At 47.0% G+C, this 20360-nt stretch overlaps 1 protein-coding gene across 6 annotated transcripts in view; it reads left to right on the forward strand.

The window, feature by feature from the left end:
* Positions 1-20360, forward strand: part of St3gal3 (ST3 beta-galactoside alpha-2,3-sialyltransferase 3) — a 218488-nt gene that overhangs the window by 18145 nt on the left and 179983 nt on the right. For all 6 annotated transcript variants that reach the window (XM_041651927.1, XM_041651921.1, XM_041651922.1 and 3 more), the window contains exon 2: positions 9402-9546. In XM_041651927.1, the coding sequence (XP_041507861.1) occupies positions 9414-9546 (133 nt within the window). In that variant the 5' untranslated portion in view covers positions 9402-9413. The remainder of the gene's footprint in view (positions 1-9401; positions 9547-20360) is intronic.

A 20360-nucleotide genomic window follows, 5' to 3' on the forward strand; every position in this document is an offset into this window, starting at 1 on the left:
GCCCCGGGTGTTTGCAGCTTTGCAGACCCGCCTGGAGCTCCTTGGCCTTGGAGCCGCAGCTGCTCACACCCCACTGCAAACTCAGGCGGTCTCAGTAATTCAAACCACATGAATATAACTCCCTTCCTTAGCATACCTTGTTCAGTGGCAAAATCCAGATCTCTATCAAGCTTGTCCCAGGATGACACATTAAGATTGCCAGAGACGGCAAACCAAGGGGCAATTGTGTCACATTCAGGCAAAAACCTCTCCAAAGCACTCCGTAACAGCTCGTTAAGAGCCAGAAAAATCAGCTGTGATGTTGAAGCGCCCATTCTAAAATCCTATTCTTCCTTTTATTTTCATTTTAAACCGTCCACTTTGGTCGTGGCCCTCACTTTAAACCATCCACTTTGGTCGTGGCTCTGCTTTCCTGCTCTACCTTTTCTACAGGTGAGAGCATAAAACCCGCATTTATTGCGATTCCTCAATCTTACTGGTGTACCCCCTGACTGCAGCAAGTTCTGGGCTCCTCGGAGAGAGGTTTGGAGGTTCCCCATAAGCTTGTCCCCGTACGGGCCACCAACTGTCGCGGCCACCTCGTCCAGCAAGGATGACGCGTGACACACCGGAGCTCTTCTCACTGCAGTTTATTCCAGGACTTTATTCACTTTCTCTCTCTCTCTCTCACTCTCTCTCTCTCTCTCTCTCTCTCTCTCTTCCCCTCTCTCCTCTCTCTCTGGGCAAACCTCTCCCAGCCCTTAAGTAGGCATGGGTTGCCAATCCCGGATTGCCAGGTGGGCATTGCCCATAGGCCCACACATATGCAGGCAGCTGATGATCATTTTGTGATAATAGCATAAGTCAGACTTTAGCCATAGGAGTTGATTATACATCTCCATCAGGTGTGGCTTCACGCAGCTCGCTACAGGTGTCCTCTTCTGGCCGGCACTGTCCCACACATGTGGCATTCTTACACACACATGTATAGGTAAAAATAAATCTTTTAAAAAAGATGCTACACCAGAGGATATACAGTGGGGCCCTGTCTCAGAACAAGTGGGCAACGAAGGCTTCAGCCTGACCTTGGGCGGGAATGGTGAGCTCTGAACACTGACAGAAGTTTGCTGGTGGGGACAGAAGGCTTGTGGAGGGTGTGTGGGGAGATGGTGGTGTCATGGGAGGTAGGTGAGCGTGACTTAGTGCTTGGGAAATAACCCAAGGGTTGTGAGAAGTCTGTTCCTAGAGTCAATCATATTACATTGGCTACTGAGCGCGAGAGTTGGGAGGGGGCAGACAGAGGCCATCGGTTTCTATGAGGCCTATACAGAAGGCCTATACAGAGGCCAGGGACAGCATGTTAGAACAGTCTAGCCGATAGGATGGGTGGAGGGCTCCAGGTGTGACCAGAAGGGAAAATTCCTAAAGCTTGATTGGCCTGTGATTAGCGGTGTGTTGGGAGTGTCGAGCATTGTTTCCAGGGTCTCTGAGGCACTCCTTTGTACGTTTCCAGAAGGGAGCAAGTATCTGCTCATCTCTGGTAAGACACTGACAACAGACCCAGCTTGGTGAACCAATGAGTTTGATAGGCTTACTTTCAGAGCATGAGTGAGAGATTACTTCCGGGAGTATGGGTAACCCCAAAAGAGCCACACCACCAAAACGTCTCCCCCCAAGCATGGAATAGCAACCTCTCTGTGACTGCATAGATTGAGTCTCCTGCTTCAGTTACCCTTCCACTACCTCCGTACCTCATTACCGCTTGCAGTGTGTGTAGACTCACACGGCTGAGAGGGCCTCGTCAGAGGGAGAGGCTGGACTCTCAGGCGAGGGCACAGTGATCCTCCCTATCCACTTCTGTGAAGAAATGTCACTCAAATCAGCCCTAGCTTGAAGGTCACAGCTGCTCTTGTGAAGATGGTAATGGTGTTGTTCTATATCACCCGTGGTGGTGAACCCCGTGGACAAGGCCTTTGGAGGGAAAGTCAGAGGAGCCTGTGAGTCAGGTGACTTAGTCAGCAGTCGAGATGGTCAGCGTAATGACATTAAAATAAGCCAGCCCCTTGGGGTTGTCTGCAGAATGAGAACGCCTAAGACAGATGATGTTGAAGATCGGCGGGCTGCGTCCCCGGCACCCGGCCGCCCACATGGCTAGCTTTATATCTGAAATAATTACACGGAAACTGTATTCTTTTAAACACTGCTTGGCCCATTAGTTCCAGCCTCTTATTGGCTAGCTCTTACATATTGATCTAACCCATTTCTAATATTCTGTGTAGCACCACAAGCTGGCTTACCAGGAAAGATCTTAACCTGCGACTGTCTGGAGTGGGAGAATCATGGCGACTCCCGACTCGGCTTCTTTCTCCCAGCATTCTGTTCTGTTTACTCCACCCACCTAAGGGTTGGCCTATCAAATGGGCCTAGGCAGTTTCTTTATTAATTAACCAATGAAAGCAACAGTTTAGAAAGAAATCACTCCCACCTCAAGATGGGTTCTTTTCCTCCCTTCTTTTCTGAATATTTTCATTTGATGAATTGCATGCTTTAGGGGCTGAGCAAGGTCAGAGGGCAGGGAGAGGCAAATGTCCACAGTGGGGTCAAGGGGGCAACAGAAAGTGACTGTGTTGAAGCCAGTGGCGGGAGGATTTCTGAATGACTGAAAGCTGGAAAGGGAAAAGCAAGGGTTAATCACTTGGTTTGTATTAGGATTGGGAGTATCAGGGAGAACTGATTGTTCTCAGTGTGTAAAGGCCAGTGCAGGTGCAGAGAGGACGCGTGCACATTCGTATGTGTGCTCACATGTCCTGCCCAGCTCAGCCCCTGAAAGGGCCTATGGCGGTGAGGACGCACAGCGTCTATATATGGGTTTCTGTCTGCTTCTGTGGTCCTGGGAGTGGGGCCCAGGGCCTCCCTGTTCCTTGCTGTGTATGTAGCAATGCTGCTCATGAACTCTTTGTTAGGTAGATGGGTGAATCTGTTAGATGGACTGGCGGCCTGTCCTGTGTCTGCCTGAGCCTAAGGCTGTGGTCACCGCCTGGCTGCACTGAGCGACGCTGGTGCCATCGCTTCTGCCCTCTCAAATCACGTGCACTTGGTAGGTGGATCCGTTATTCCTGACGTTTTTCGCTCTTTAGTTCTCAGTTAAGATAGAGAGCCCATTGTGCTACTAGAAGTCCAAGTCTCTGGGGCCCAGAGGTGGCTCAGCTGGTAAGGGGCTGCTCTGTAAGCCTGAGGACCCAAACTTGACCTCCGTCACCCACAGGAGATGCTGGGTGTTGGGCCTTGTGGTTTGAATCCCAGCTCTGGGACCCTCTGACCAGCCAGCCTAGCTCATCTGTGAGCTCTATCTAGTTTTAGTGAGAGACCGTATCTCAAAAAACAAGATGGCTTCAGGGGAGGCCCACAAAGGACAAGATCGAAGAAGTCTTTGGTGTCTGTTTCACTTTGAAAACTTTGCATGTTGGTTTTTATAAGACTGAAGGTGAATATATGGATAAGTAGACGGTGAAATATACCCCTCCAAATCTAATTTCTAAAGATTTATTTACGTGTGTGTGTGTATCCCTATGTGAGTTTATATGTACCATGTGTATACAAGAACCCTTGGAGACCAGAAGAGAAGGTTGGCTCCCCTGAGAACTGGAGTTACAGACAGTTGTTAGCTGCCATGTAGGTTCTAGGAGTCAAACTCAGGTCCTCTGTAAAAACAGCAAGTGCTCTTAACCATCCACTTCACTTTTAAATTGTGGGCACCCCAGTTTGTTGTTGCCAGGATGAAGCTGTACATATGCACACGTGTCTCTCTGTAGGTCATTTCCACGCAGCAGTGTGCTCTAGGCACCGGCCCATGTTGTTCCGCATCCTTTGCTTCCTCCTCTCTGGCCAGTGCATCCTGTTCTGCACTTACTCCCTGCCCTCGAGGGTCCACTGTTCACCCTTTCTCAGTGTGCAGTGACTGGTCTTGGTGAACGGCACCAGCTCACTTCCTTGCCCTCTGGCTTCCATTTGGGAGTTGACAAAACTGGCAGAACAGCAGATCCAAGGGTGAGCGAGAGGTCAGAACGTTCTTGTCACCCCACTGCTGCTGGCCACTGTCCCTGTGAGCGCTGTGCCCTGCACCCCACTGCTTCCATCGAGTGCCTGTCTCCTGCCAGCTCTCACAGCTGCCGGAACACCTTTCTGCCTTCTCCCTTGCCCTTGCTAGTCTCCCAGCAGCTCTTTTAAACCCTACCCACACAGCTTACAGCATCCTGTCATCACACCTCCTCCGGGATCCCTTCTGCCTGTTCAGTGTGCTTTCCTGTCAAGGCCCAGCAGACGTGCTGCAAAGAACCCGAGATTTGTGGTTTCCTTGCTAATAGGGCATTTGAACTGGTGTTAATTTTATCTTTAGAATCTGTGTGGCTGATGGGCATTCTTGCACAGGGCTGCTTTTAAATAATCTGTTTGTATGTATATACCACGGCACACACGTGGAGGTCAGAGGACAACTTGCAAAAGTCTGGTTCTTTCCTTCTACCATAGGTATGACTCTTTGGACTTGAACTCAGGTCGCCAGGCTTGGCAGCCTGCAGCCCCACCCGCTGAGCCATCACACTGGTCCCCGATACAGGACTCCTTTCTGTTTGTAGCAGAGCTGAGTAGAAACATTATAATTTCAGTTATGGAGACAATACTGTGACTCATAACAAATACAATTCTAAAGTGTATCAATGAAAGCAGAGACCTCCCAAGGACCCATGTGTCACACCCCTTCCTGTTCCCTAGGAGCAGCTAGCATAGCAATTACGGTGCCTCTGGTGCCTCTTGGGTCTTTATATGGATGTGTTAGCATCGGATAAATGTACTTACGGGTATAGCGATAAACTCATACCTATATGTCTGTATGTCTGTCTGAAGGGGCTCATGTCTAGAATCCACTTGTGGCCCCACTATGTTTGTCTTGCCCCATGTCTGTTAATAATTAAAGCAACTAAAGCTTGAATTATTTTTATATAAGAGAAGGTAAATTTTCATTGGAGCTACTGTGACACGTACAATTGGTCTTCGCCTCTGTCTCCTGGCAGTATAACTCCTAAAATCTTTAGAATATCAAAAGTGATCCCTTGATGTGTGCCTGTGGCAGCTGCTGTATGGCTGTAGGCTGGAGACTGGTTCTCTTAGTTCCTTTTCTGCTGCTATGGAAAAAAAAAACATGACCAAGACAACCTATAAAAGAAAGCATGTAGTAATAAGGGGCAGCGGGGCTGCGTCCCTGGCACCCCAGCCGCCTGGCTAGCTTATGCCCCGAAATAACAACACACAAACTGTATTCATTTAAACACTGCTTGGCTCTTTAGCTCTAGCCCTTACAGGCTAATTCTCACATCCCGATCAACCCATCTCTAATAATCTGTGAGCACTGGTCTTACCAGGAAAGGTTCAGCATGTCTAACCTGGCGGCTTGCTTCATCGCATGCGTCTGCCCGGGAGAGCAGAGCATGGCATCTCTCTGAGGCGTCTGCTCCCGAGAGGAGAGCTGTGGAGTCTGAGCTCACTTCCTCTTCCTCCCAGCGTTCTGTTCTGTTTACTCCTCTCACCTATCTTCTAACCAATGAGGGCCAAGCAGTTTCTTTTTATTTAACCAATGACCTTCCTCCATCAAAAGCATTTAGTTTTAGGCTTACGGTTTCAGAGGCTTAGTCGCTGACCACGGCAGGAATCATGGCCATTGGGCAGGCAGGCATGACTCTGGAGCTTATACCTTGAGACCCAACCCCGAGGCAGAGAGAGGGACACTGGAAATGACTTGGATCTTTTGAAACCTTAAAGCCCACCCCAGTAATACATTGCCTCTCTCTCAAGGCCACACCTCCTAATCCTTCCCTAACAATTCCACCAACTGTGGACCACATATTCAAACATAGTAGCCTGGGGAGTCACTGTTCTCATCCAAACCATGATTTGTCTGATGAGACTGAGGTTGCAGTAAAGGGCTGGGGCCTTTAGTCCCACTCCCCACGCTTTTCAGGGATTTGAAGTTGGATACCAGTGGTCATGGTGTAAATTTTGGTCCACGTACCTAAGTCTCCACAAAACACAAAAGGTTGCCGTTAAACAGGTCAAGATTCCTGGGGTGCCAGCAGCAGAGGCCATGGAAGCCCTCTGTCCCTTTTCCTTTGTGTGACCTACCATGCTCTTTTTCTTTATCCTTTGTAATGTCTTGTATTCAACTGCTAAATACAAGTGTTTCTTTGGGATTTGTGAGCCAGCCCAACAAATGAATGGAACCTAGGCAGGCAGTCTGGAGAGCTCTGGTTTGTAGCCCCTGGGTCAGAAGTACTGGGAAACCCAGCTGGGGCTTGTGATTGGCACCTGGCATGGGTCTGTGAGCCCGTGCTCTCCACCCATGGGATCTGATGCTGTCCCCAGGCTGGCAGAGCACACAGCTTGATCAGAAAACTGCTGGTGTCCACTGTTGCATTAAATGTTGCAAGGTCCTCTCACCCACTGTTGTGTTGAGAAGATATAGACAAAGCAAAGTTTAGCCACTCCCTGTACAACTTCAGTTGCTTCCTTCCTTCCTTCCTTCCTTCCTTTCTTTCTTTCTTTAAAAAAAATAATTTATTTAACTTTATTTTATGTGCTTTGTTGTGAAGGTATCAGACAATTGTGAGCTGCCATGTGGGTGCTGGAAACTGAACCTGGGTCCTCTGGAAGAGCAGGCAGTGCTTTTACCCACTGAGCATCTCTCCAGCCCCTTATCTTACATTTTCCAATTGTATATCTTTGGCATGTTTTTAAAGACAGTCTTAACTTTTTTGTAAATTAATCTTATAATCACCTACCTTATTGAATTTCCCATTTATTCTGGTGTCTTTCTCAGTCATGAGGGCAAAGCTCTCATAAGTGGGCCATTCCATCATCCGCAAATTAACTTTTTATCTCATTATTATACTTAAATTTTTATTACACTTATTTCTTTTTGTTTGTTCGTTTGTTTTTTTCAAGACAAGGTTTCTTTGTGCAACCCTGGCTGTCCTGGAACTCGCTTTGTAGACCAGGCTGGCCTCGAACTCAGAGATCCATCTGCCTCTGCCTCCTGAGTGCTTGAATTAAAGGTGTGAACCACCACCACCCAGCTATTCCTGTGCTGATTTCTATACTGTGTGTGTTGGGCTTGGACGGGCATGCCATAGCGCACTTGGAAGTCAGAGGACAGCTCTGTCCTTCTACCTTGGGGGTTGCATGGAATGAACTCAGGCCATTAAGCTCAGCCGCAGGCACCTTATCCTCTGAGCCATATCCCCATTACTAATATTTACACAGTGTCTTTTTCATGTTATTTGGTAACTGGGTTAAGTGATTGAGACAGGGGTGTGGGGTCTGAGCCAGGGAAGTCTTCTTTGACGGTGGCACAATCTAGTTTGTATCAAAGGGTCTACTATACAGCAAAGGGGGTGGAAAATGGGTTGCAGACAGGCAGGCCTTGGGAAGGGAAATGAGGTGGCATTGAGAGAGTGGCTAATGCACCGGGCACTGATGAGGCTCAGAGAATCAGGGGCAGCCTGAAAAGTGGCAGGGACCTATGCTATAGAGCAGACTTCCGAAGAACTTAGAACAGAGCGAGAGATCCTTGAGGCTGAGTGGTCCCCGAAGCTGCCAGCACCCTGAATGTTGGAGCCTGTGAATATGTCACCTGACTTGGCAAAGGCTCTTTCTAGATAAAATGAAGATTATGGCCGCTTAAAGAGGACAATTAGCCTGGATTAAGTAACTGGGCCCAGTATAATCACAGGAGTCCTGGAAAGTGAAGGATTTCTTCAGCTAAAAGCGGGCTCTCAAGAAGGGCAAATCGGAGAGTGAGAGAGGCTTAGTCTCCACGGCTCATGGGGCCATGGAGAAAGTTAGAGAAAGACTGCAGAGCAAAGATTGGTCCTTCCTACAAGGGAGCCAGCTGCAGGGGTGAGATTCGGGGAGCAGCTGGAGTGAGCACGGACTGGGGTTCTCTTCTGGGCCTTCTGGGAAGTGTGCAGCCCCTGGCACACTGGCTCACTCTCACGTGACTACACTAAGGACCTGGCTGAGCTACTCAGTAATAGGGTGTTGGCCTTCAGGACTCTGAGATAATGAATGGATTTTTCTATAAACTGTTTAGTCTGCCCCTACCTTGATTTAGCAGCAGAAGAAAATAAATTCAAAGGAGTTTGAGCATGGCAGCAACATTTTCAGATTTTACGTTAGAAATGGTTATGAGCTGGGCATGGTGGCACACGCTGAAAGTCTCAGCCAGCACTCAGAGGCTGAGACAGAAAGATCATAGCCTTAGGGCCAATCTGGGCTACACTGGCCAAGTTCTAGGTCAGCCTAGGCTGTGTAGAGAGAGCCTTGTTTTGAACGATGCAAAAGAGAACCAAGTAATGGTGCTGTGTGCAAAATGGATGCAGAGTATAAACTGATTTGGGGGAACATAGTTCCCAGCACCCCCCTCGAGTGGCTCACAACCACCTGTAACTCAGCTCTGGGGGAGCTGAGGTCCTCTTCTGGACTCCTGAGGCACCCGCACTCATAATTGAATATGCCCCACCACACGCAGGAGGATACTCATAATTTACAGAGGGCTAGAGAGAGGGCTCAGTGGTTAAGAACATGTATAGTTTTTCTAGAGGATTCGGGTTGGGTTTTCAGCACCCCCTCCCCATTGGGCTTCTTACAACTGCCTACAATTCCAGTCGCAGGGCTCCCTGGTGCCTGAATGCACGTGATGTACATTCAGGCATGTCGGTACACCCACAGATAAACATACAGCTTTTAAAAACCTTTTTTTTGAGAATTAAGAGGCTAGATTGCTGGCTTGGTCATTAAGAACACTTGCCGCTGTTTCAGAGGACCCAGCCTCAGTTCCCAGTATCCACATGGCAGCTCACAACCATCTGTACCTCCATTTTCAGGGAATCTGATGTCCTCTTGTGGCCTCTGCAGGCACTAAACACACACATGGTACACACACATGCACACACACACTGACAAAATACTCAATACACATGGAATAAAAACAAACTTTTACAAGGCAGTCATGGTGGTGCACGCCTTTAATATCAGCACTGAGGAGGCACAGGCAGATGGATCTCTGTGAGTTTGAGGTCAGCCTGGTCTATAAAGAGAGTTCAGGACAGCCATGGTTGTTACACAGAGAAACCCTGTCTCAAAAAACCAACAAAAACCAGAAACCCAAAAAAGTACACTTTTACAAAAATGATCTGATTGGCTGTTGGTCATGGAGGACGTGGTGCTGAGCCATCCAGAAAGGGCTCCTTGAGACAGGTGCCTTGCCATGAGTTACTGGTTGCCCTTCACGTGGAAACCGTCTCTGAAGTTTCTTCACGCGTAAGGATGATAATAGCTTTATATCTTAATGGCTTTTTTATTTTTGCTCTCAGGTCATGTAGGACATGGTAAATCATGTGAAGATGGGACTCTTGGTATTTGTGCGCAATCTGCTGCTAGCCCTCTGCCTCTTCCTGGTCCTGGGATTTTTGTATTATTCTGCTTGGAAGCTGCACCTGCTCCAATGGGAAGACTCCAGTAAGTATGGCCACCGTGGTTCCCACCGAGCCTGTAGCTTATGCGCAGCTGCCAGGCCCGTGGGGAGTAGGCGTAGACACCTCCCACCCTCCAGTCGCTGCAGGCTGAGAGCTTTGATGCTTGCCCCCCCTCTTCAATCTGCATGCTGTGGCGTGTCTCAGTTTCCTTTATGTGCTCGGTGAGAATGTGCTCTTCTTGGGTTCAAACCTCAGACTGTACCCGGATTTCAAGTTCCCAAAGGCTCTTGTCTTTTTTTAATTAGTCAGATGCACCCCACCCTTACTTCTCGGTTACTGCCTTGGGGTTTGGTATTTAAGCTGGTTTATTTTTCTGTCCTTAGAACTTCCATCTTTCCTTTTTCCTTGCGTTTTCAGTTTGGTGTTGTTTTTGTTTCATTTCCCCCGGGGACACTGTCTCCATCTTTTCAGCCCGTTGGTATTGAACTTACATCTAACTCGAATACCAGTGACCCAGCAACTCCCAACCCCTTCCCTCCATATGAGCGTCTGGTCTCAGGTGTGACATAGTGTCCCCCTCGCGGCCTGACCGTTCTAGTTTCTGTTCCCCGATGTCCTCTGTGTTACAGGCGTGCAGTTGAGAGAATGACCTTACTTGACACCCATCACCACGCATTCGGTTCTTGGCTACAGCTTCAAGCACCACACGGGGAACCCCCGTGGCTCTTCTTTGCCGTTTTGTTTAATCCTAGCCTGGTTTAGGAAACCAGGCCTAGTCGGATTCTTCTCAAAACCAGTTTTATTTTTATGGACAGCTCCTGGATGTCAGCATATAACTAACTGGTCTAGAGAGTAGAGTCGGTCTCTGGGGCAAAGTTAAAATGAAGTGGAAGATGTAGCCGGCACCTGGCCACCACTGTCCTGAGGCTCTAATGAGACAGCTGTGGCTGTGACACAGATCAGGTTTTTCCCACATGGTCTAAACTACTTGGGAAATTTTAAGGTGAAATATAAAATACCATACTGAATCTTTATGGCTTTGTGTAGAATGTTCGTGCCTCTTAAATGTTTAGCTTGTGCTGGGACTGGGCTCAGTTGGTGGAGTGCCTGCCTAGCGTGCACAACGCCCAGCACCAATAAAACTAGTTCTGGTGGCTCCCACCCGTAATCCTAGTGCTCAGAAGGTGAAGTCAGAATCAGAAGTTCAGGATCATCCTTGGCCACATAGTGAGTTCAAGGTCATCCTGAGCTATATGACACTGTGCGTGTGCGTGTGCGTGTGTGTGTGTGTGTGTCTTTGTGTGTCTATGTGTCTGTGTGTGTGTTTTAAAGGCTTAGCTTATAATTATCACTATTTTGTGTTGCAAGAAATTATTTAAATTTTTCTGCCTCGATTTATTTTTAGAATTAAGATTGGGTACTCCAAGGTAAGGAACCTCTGTATCAGGCAGTATAGAATTCTGAATAGTAGCTGCATGTCGAAGTCATAACTAAGGATTAAATAATATTTTCCTAGAGAAGTAGAAAGGAATTAGCATTATGGAAGACCCATAATAGCAGGCATTCGGCCAGACAATAGATACATTTTATTTCACCTAATTTAATTTAATTTAATTCTTAATACCAGTCTGTAAAGATGTCTTTAATTTTTATTTTCCAGTTGGACAAACCCCAGCCGCTTAATTAATACCAGGGCCACACAGTTGAGCTGGAATTGAATTCTGATTTTCCATCTTTAAGACCCGTTTCATATCGAAAACTATAACAAATTTTGAAGAGGATTTAGTGCTGTATTCTACTTGATAAAAAGAGAGAGAGAAAGGGCTCTCAAAGAGGTATTAAAAAGCAAAGGAGGGAATGAGAGGGAAGACAGGGAGAAAAGAGAACCTGGAACTGGCGGCCCACATGGTACAGTAATCGGGAGGCAGAGGCATGCAGATCTCTGTGAGTTCGAGGCCAGCCTGGTCTACATAGAGAGGTCCAGAGCAGCTTATGTCACCTAGTGAAACTCTGGCTCAAAAAAGAAAAAAAAAGGGGGGGGTGGGGAGGGAAGTTGAGGAGGCAACATGGAGGTTGGTTAGATTACAGTGGCAGCTGCTCACAGCCAGTGTGCTGTCTGAGGGCCTGGGTGGCTCATTCTTAGTCACCACAGCTGTGTTTTGTGTTGTGAGCTGATTAACCAGTAATCACAATGTTCCCAACATTCTCTCTCTCAAGCCTCTTAGATATTTGATTTGGAATAGGATGTTGAGTTTGTCTCACTGTGGCATCTCTGTGTTGTAGTCTGAGAGGAAGAGGAGCAAGCCTAGGTGAGACACCAAGGCAGAGAGAGACCTTCACTCAGCAAAAGAGGCAGGCCCTGTTGGTTGCCTTGTTGGAGGTTAGGGTGTGTGCGTGTGCGTGTGCGTGTGTGTGTTGGGTCTTGCTATGTAGCTCTGGCTGGACTAGAACTCATGATGTAGACTGGACTAGCCTCAGACTCACAGAGAGCTGCCTGCCTCTGCCTTCCAAGTGCTGGGATTAAAGGTGTGAGTATCTTCCAGATAGAAGTTTTGCAGTTCTAGCGATTACAAGGCTTGTTGTAGAGGGGTGCAATCTACTTAGCCTTGGGCAGCTTCTGGATAAACGCATATACCAGAGGCCTGGGTCAGATGCTTACCTTCAAAGAGTATTTTGAGATTAGCCTGGTTATCAACCTGTTTTATACAGTGCCATAGAGAGGGCTAAAGAGATGGCTCAGTGGTTTAAAGAGGTTGCTGCTCTTGCAGAAGACCCAAGTCAGGTGACCCAACTCTAGCTTTGAGAAATCAGATGCTTTGGTCTCCATGAATACCTGTTTCACACAAATATACACACACATACACATGCACACACGCATGCACACGCACACACATGCACACACACACACCATTAAAAATAATTTAAAAGCCAGGTGTGGTGGCATAGACCTTTAATCCCAGCACCAGGAGGCAGAAGCAGGCAGGTCTCTGTGAGTTTGAGGCCAGCCTGGTCTAGTGAGCCAGGCCAGCCAAGGCTACACAGTTGAGTCACTGACTCAGAAAAGCAAAAAAAAAATAGAATAAGAAAACCAAATCTTTTAACGATTCAGATGAAAAATAGCGGGGGGGAACAAGATGTTGTACACACACTTACAAACCCCACAGTGGAGAAGCTGATGCGGGCTGGGCTCTATGCCAAGACACTGTTTCAGAAGCAGATAAGCTGAGCCCGGTGGTCCAGGTCCTTACTCAGAGCTGCGCAGGAGGCTGTCACTAAAAGACCAGAAGCTCACTGGGCATGGGACTCACCTTCAGTCCCAGCACTGGGAAGGCAGAGGCAGGCCAGTCTCCAGGTTTGAGGCTAGCCTGGTCTACAGAGTGAGTTCCAGGGCAGCCAGAGCTACACAGAGAAACCCTGTCTCAAAACACCCCATAAAAAAAAAAAAGATCAAAAGCTCAAGATCAGCTGAGCCACATGGTGATTTCAAGGCTACTCTGGGCAACTTACTGTGATCTTGTCTCAAAACTGAGGAGAGGGAAAAATATATATATATATATATATATGGAGCTGGGAACATGACTTCTGGTAAAACTGGTAAAGTTCTGGCCTAATATGCAACCCAGGGTTCAGCCCCCAGCACTGCATACACACACAGGTGCATATATACACACACATGTACTCACATATACACATATACACATGAACACCCACATGCACACATACATACACTGACATACATACACACACACTCATATACACATGTACATACACCTACACACTGACATACACATATTCACACATACCTACACATAACACACGTACTCGCACATGCATATACGTGCATGCATACTCACACTCATACACACTCACACATATGCATACATACTCATGTCCATAGCCACACTCCTATACCCACATTCATTCACATACATACATGTCTACAAGCACATACACTCACACACACATGCACACAAACAAATATACATACCATCTTAGGGTTTTTATTGCTGTGAAGAGACACTGTGATCATGGCAAGTCTGTTGTTGTTATTTTTTGGTTTCCTGAGACAAGGTATGGCAACTCTGATAAAGAAAGCACGGTTTCAGAGGTTCAGTCCATTACCATCATGGCGGGAGCATGGCAGTGTGCAGACAGAAGGTAGCTGAAAGTCCTGTATCTCACAGGCAGCAGGAAAGTTGACTGAGACCCTGGGCAGTGTCCTGAGCATAGGAAACCTCAAAGTGCCCCCACAGTGGCACACTTTCTTCAACAAGGCCACACCTTCTAATCTCATACCCTGTGAGATTATGGGGGTCAATTACATTCAGACTGACACACACACACACAGTAGAATTAATATTATAATGTGATAAAAATACACACATCTGTCTTTCACACAGTTATTTTTATAAACTACTAAGCAAACCAACATACTCCTCGGGGTTAGAAAGCTTTAGACGTCCTTTCGTTTCTTCTTCCCAGGAGGGGATAAAGTACTCGAGTTTCTCTTTTCTGATTGTTTATCTGGGCCATTGCTCTGACTAAGAGGTAGGTGTCTCCTTTGGAAATGATTCCAGTACCCTGTTTCATAGAAACTATGCATATGGATTTAAAGTTCTGCTATTTCTTCTTAATAAAATGGATCTTCCAGCACTCTCCTGTGTGGTGGGATCTTTACAAATGTATGCCCCTGTGTTTAACTGAAGTGATGTAAGTCCGCTCAGCTTCATATTTGTGAAGGATTGTAACAGAAGGGCCTGAAATACGTGCTTCTCATCTGATTGCTGCTGAAAACCTCAGGGAGCAAGTCAGTTGGAAATTGTGTCTGGTATTTAAAAAGGTCAGGCTGGACTGAGCTAATAGGCATAGGACAAAGGACCCGAGTTCAGTTCTCAGTGCCCACACTGGGTGGCTCTCACCCACCTGTAACTCCAGCTCCAGGAGATCCAACACCCCTCTGGCCTCTACAAGTACCCCTACCCACATACACATACGTGCACACAGACACACAGATAATCCAGTCACCCACCTGGAACTCCAGCAGATCCAACACCCCTCTGGCCTCTGCAAGTACCCCTACCCACATACACATACGAGCATGCTGCAGCCAGCGCAACCTGGATAGCCAAGACTGGCGGGGGTTGCTGGGATTGAGACACAGATGCTTCTTTTCAGGTGGAAGAACAGCAGCCTTTATTTTGCCCAGCAACCTTTTATACATCTAATCCTTCTGTGGAGACCCACCGTCCAGAAAGAACACAAACATCCTTGTCAACTACAGACCACAAGGAAGTTCCACTGTCAGTCAGGGGGAGTGAGGGCAGCTGGATCAGATCACGTGCACACAGACACACACAGATAATGCAGTTAATCTTTTCAGAAAGGGAAGTGGGGGGTGGCATTTCTGCCGTGGCTTAGATATTCACCTCCCGTGACGACAGAGTAAGTGGTGGCAGAAGTAGCTGTAGCGTTATAAGTAATGGTTCCGTGGGCGGAATAACAAAAGGGCCTTGTGAAAAAAAAAAGGCCAGGCTGTGGTGGCGCACGCCTTTAATCCCAGCACTCGGGAGGCAGAGGCAGGCGGATCTCTGTGAGTTCGAGTCCAGCCTGGTCTATAAAGGGAGTTCCAAGACAGGCTCCAAAGCTACAGAGAAACCCTGTCTCGAAAAACCAAAAGAAAAAACAAAAACAAAAGGGCCGTGTCCATCCAGGGTCACGGGTGTGGATTTCAGCCACTGAGAAGTAACACACTGAGTGAGCTCCCTAGCTGCCCAACTTCCTGCCAGTACACCACCCGTCTGTTCAGAGGTCCAAGTGGGATGGGTAGTGGTGGCTTCTGCTACTCAGAGATACCTGGAGCAGCACTGGGGCATCCGGAGCAGGGGAGTTTGTGGGAGGCCCATCCAGGGGTATTAGACATCCGTGGGAGGACTCCAGTGAGTCTGAGCTGTTGCTCCCGGGGCAGAAACCCTGAGGGGCCCACCTGCAGCTCTGCCCTAGGATGACAGAGAGGTGGCAGGAGGAGTGACGAGGAAAAGCAATGCTGGGACACCGGAGTCCCCACTCTAGCAGTGGTATGCAGCAGAGACACTGCCAGGCCATGTCCTAGGTGTCAAGGGCTCACACAAGAGCAAGACCTACTGTGGGCCACTCTCTCAAGGCCAACAGAGCCCCCAGCAAGATAGTGTGGGTCACTTCAAGCTTAGAAACACATTGTAAGAAATTAAGCATGCATGTCTGTGTGTCTGTAACCATTTACTCGAGAGGCATGAAAACCTCTGTCTGCACAAAGATTCGGAGGCAAATGTCCATGGCAGATTTATTAACAATAGCGGATACTGAAAACACCCCCAGTTTCTGTTAGGGACGAGTGAAACAGTGTGCTGTAGTGCACAGGGGAGCGTCACTTAGCATTGAAGCGGGAACAAGCTACTGTTGCATGAGACAACTTGGGTGAATCCCATGGCCATGCTCCGCGTGCCAGAAGCAGGTAGGAAAGAGTACAGATCATGTGATTACACTTAGATTAAGTTCTAGAAAGGGCTAGACTAGTCCTTGGCTATAGAGATTTACGTCAGTGATTGATTTGTGCGGAGGACCGTGGGAACTTGAAGGGATTTTCCCTGATGATAAAAACACTACCCATCTCGTTTGAGGTCGTGCCCACACAAGTTTATATATTTGCCAAACGTCAGAAGACCTGTCTAGGTGACTGTGAATTTTATTTTAAAGTATTTTTTAAAAATTGAACCTATTTCATTAAAATCTTTATTTTAGAAGAAAGAGTTGGGGCTGACAAGAAGGCTCAGTGAGTTAAGGAGCTTGCTGCAAAGCCCTGACCGAGTTTGGTCCCCAGCACCCACGTGGTAGAAGGAGAGAACAGACTACTGCAGGCTGTGCTCTGACCGCCACGTGTGCACAGTGGCATGTTTGCACATGCCTAGACATGCACACAAGATAAAGAAATGTAATTCTTTGTTAAAGATTTTTTTTTAATATTTATTTATTTATTATGTATACAATATTCTGTCTGTATGCCTGAAGGCCAGAAGAGGGCGCTAGACCTCTTTACTGGTGGTTGTGAGCCACCATGTGGTTGCTGGGAATTGAACTCAGGACCTTTGGAAGAGCAGGCAATGCTCTTAACCACTGAGCCATCTCTCCAGCCCCCTCTTTGTTAAAGATTTATTAGCATTATTATTTTATGTGTGTGAACGTTTTGTCTGCATGTGTAAGTGCATCACGTGTGTGCCTGGTCTTCACGGGAGGTCAGAAGATGGCATTAGATCTCCCGGGACTGCAATTGCAGGTGGTTGTAAGCCATCATGTGGGTACTGGGAGTCGAACCCAGGTCCCCTACAAGAGCAACTTGTAGTGCTCTTAACTGCTGAGCCAATTCTCCAGACCCTAACTTTTTTAAAATTGAGAGTAATAATAATAATATAAGGCAAGAGACTTGCCCTTCTAGACATCTGAGTCTGTTCTGAGGCACAGTAATGGAACGGCGCCTCCAGCGTAGGAAGATGGTGGACCTGTGACCTGCAGTGCGGGAGCCTTGTGCACAGATGTGCGGTCCTGAGAGACAGGGACTGAGGTCTGAGGGCGGTGATGGGTTATCCTGCTTTGTTTTCAGTCTGTTGCCTAATTTAGTCAGAAAAGTGCAAGTTAAATCCTTCTCATATCTCACACAAAAATCAATTCCATATCAAGGTTATAAAGAGTGTAATATTAAGGCTGGAAAGAGTTCATTGCCGTGACATCAGGTCAGGAATCATAAAAGGAAAATGGAAGATGCTACTCTTGGCTATTAAATTTTTATATGAAAGAAATTGTAAAATTTTAAGCAAAGTTAAAACAAATAACAAAGAATGTATTTTCAGTATACGTGATGGAGGGTGTTGCCTTTGGTTTTGTTTTTATGTTTTCTGTTTTTAACAAATGCACCTTTATTTGTTTTTCACTCATTTATATCTGGGAGGGGTGCAGCCTCACACAGATTCTGTGCCCAGTGGCTGTTGTAGGAATTTGACACGAACCATGCCACTGTTGCCATGGGCACAAGCTCCCCAGATCACCTTTCCCCTGATCACTGGCTTTGTTTGGTTTCCTTCCAGGAGTCACTGTGTTGTTTTTGGCTTCGTATAAGCACATAAGTACATCTCTGGTTTCATCCCAGGCATAAACACTTTGAGCTGTGTGCTATCTTTGGTTCAGGAGACTTCGCTTATAGCCAGCAGAAGTGGCCCTGCACCATAGCCTTCTGGACATTTTTGTATTTTAGAAGTCCTATTCCTAGCAGGCCCCTGTATCTGTCCCCAAAATTCAGCAGCCATGATAGGGATTTTTTTTAAATTTTGTTTTAAATTGTTGATTTATATTTATTTGCTTATTTATTGTATTACAGCCTCACCATGGGGCCTGTTATTCACAGCTCTTGGGCCTCAAATTCTCCCACCTCAGCCTCCCAAGTGCTGGAATTGTAGGCACATACTACCACACTTAAACTTATATTTTAATATATTCTAAGAACTTGCATATTTTTTTTTTAAATTTAGATTTATGATTTACTTATTTTACGTTTATGGGCGTTTTGCCTCCATGCATACATGTATACCACTTATGTGCCTGTTGCCCACAGAGGTCAGCAGAGGGTGTCAGATCCCCTGGAACTAGAGTTGCTGATGGCTATGAGTTGCCACGTGGGTGCTGGGAATCAAACTTGAGTCCTGTAAAAGAGCAACAAGTTCTCTTCACCACCGACCCATCTCTCCAGTCTCTACTAAAATATGTTGAAGATTCATGTTCTTTGAGCTAAGCTTACGTTTCTGTGTGTGTGTGTGTGTGTGTGTGTGTGTGTGTGTGTGTGAACAGGTCTTACATAGCCCAGGAGGGCCTCAAAGTTGATTAGTAGCTAAGAGTGATCTCGATTTCTGCTTCCATCTCTGTAGTTAGGAGATAACTAATGTCTGTACCACCACGCCAGCTTCATGCTTGCTTTGGCCCTGGTAGGTGTATTTGGTAGTATTTCCACATTTTAAAGTTGAGATGCATGTGGCTTAGCACGTTCTTAATGCCTCGCTTGACCATTCTTATCCAGTTTTACAGATGGGAAAACCAGGGCTTGGGATTTTTGTTTGTTTAGAGACAGGATCTCAAGATGCAGCGTTGACTGGCCTAGAACTGGCTATGTAGACGAGGCTGGCCTCAACCCCACAGAGATCCACCTGCTTCTGCCTCCTAAGTAGTAGGATTAAAGGCATGCCATCTCTTTCCATGGGAAAACTGAGTTTTAAGTGAGTTGGTGCTGAGTGGAGACAGGTCTGCATTCAGCACTTGGTGTCTAGGGGTCTGACCCCCACCTGTGTAATACACAGAATCCTTAAGTCTGGAGCTGTCTTTCCTTCTGCACGTTCCTTAGCAGTACCCCACAGCCATCTGAAGGCCAGTCAGTGTGCACTGGGTCTTACCTGTAGTCAGTGTGCAGTGGGACTAACTGTAGTCAGTGTGTGCAGCGGACTAACTAGTCAATGTGTGCTAGGACTAACTGTAGTCAGTGTGTGCTGGGACTAACTGTAGTCAGTGTGCAGTGGACTAACTGTAGTCAATGTGTGCTAGGACTAACTGCAGTCAGTGTGTACTGGGACTAACTGTAGTCAGTGTGTACTGAGACTAACTGTAGTCAGTGTGCAGTGAACTAACTGTAGTCAGTGTGTACTGGGACTAACTGTAGTCAGTGTGCAGTGGACTAACTGTAGTCAGTGTGTGCTGGGACTAACTGTAGTCAGTGTGTGCTGGGACTAACTGTAGTCAGTGTGCAGTGGACTAACTGTAGTCAGTGTGCAGTGTACTAACTGTAGTCAGTGTGCAGTGGACTAACTGTAGTCAGTGTGCAGTGGACTAACTGTAGTCAGTGTACAGTGGACTAACTGTAGTCAGTGTACAGTGAACTAACTGTAGTCAGTGTGTACTGGGACTAACTGTAGTCAGTGTGTACTGGGACTAACTGTAGTCAGTGTGTGCTGGGACTAACTGTAGTCAGTGTGCGCTGGGACTAACTGTAGTCAGTGTGTACTGGGACTAACTGTAGTCAGTGTGCAGTGGACTAACTGTAGTCAGTGTGCGCTGGGACTAACTGTAGTCAGTGTGTGCTGGGACTAACTGTAGTCAGTGTGTACTGGGACTAACTGTAGTCAGTGTGTGCTGGGACTAACTGTAGTCAGTGTGCAGTGGACTAACTGTAGTCAGTGTGCAGTGGACTAACTGTAGTCAGTGTGCAGTGGACTAACTGTAGTCAATGTGTGCTAGGACTAACTGCAGTCAGTGTGTACTGGGACTAACTGTAGTCAGTGTGTACTGAGACTAACTGTAGTCAGTGTGCAGTGGACTAACTGTAGTCAGTGTGTACTGAGACTAACTGTAGTCAGTGTGCAGTGGACTAACTGTAGTCAGTGTGTGCTGGGACTAACTGTAGTCAGTGTGCGCTGGGACTAACTGTAGTCAGTGTGCGCTGGGACTAACTGTAGTCAGTGTGCGCTGGGACTAACTGTAGAGTTCTAAGCAGCCCATAACCAAGAAATTCATGGCTGTACTGACTCAAATCTGAAACTTAAGCAAGAATAACTGATTTCTCACTATGCCCAATTTGCGGCAGTACTGGAAACATGCTGATTCTAGAGCAAGGGTCAGAATGTGGGCGGAGAGGAGCTGTCTGAACGCAGGGGTTCATTGCTGCGCATCCTGTCAACCGACTGCTCAGGAGGTACTGACTTCATTTTGCAGGACACTCTAGGCTCCTTCTGGTTTTACTTATATCCGATTTTTATAGTTCAGTAATTTTTTCTGTAGAGTTCCACTAAG

This window comes from Microtus oregoni, unplaced genomic scaffold (genome assembly GCF_018167655.1).
Source record: "Microtus oregoni isolate MIOR12 unplaced genomic scaffold, Mior012 000005F_ref0000423, whole genome shotgun sequence".
NCBI lineage: Eukaryota > Metazoa > Chordata > Mammalia > Rodentia > Cricetidae > Microtus > Microtus oregoni.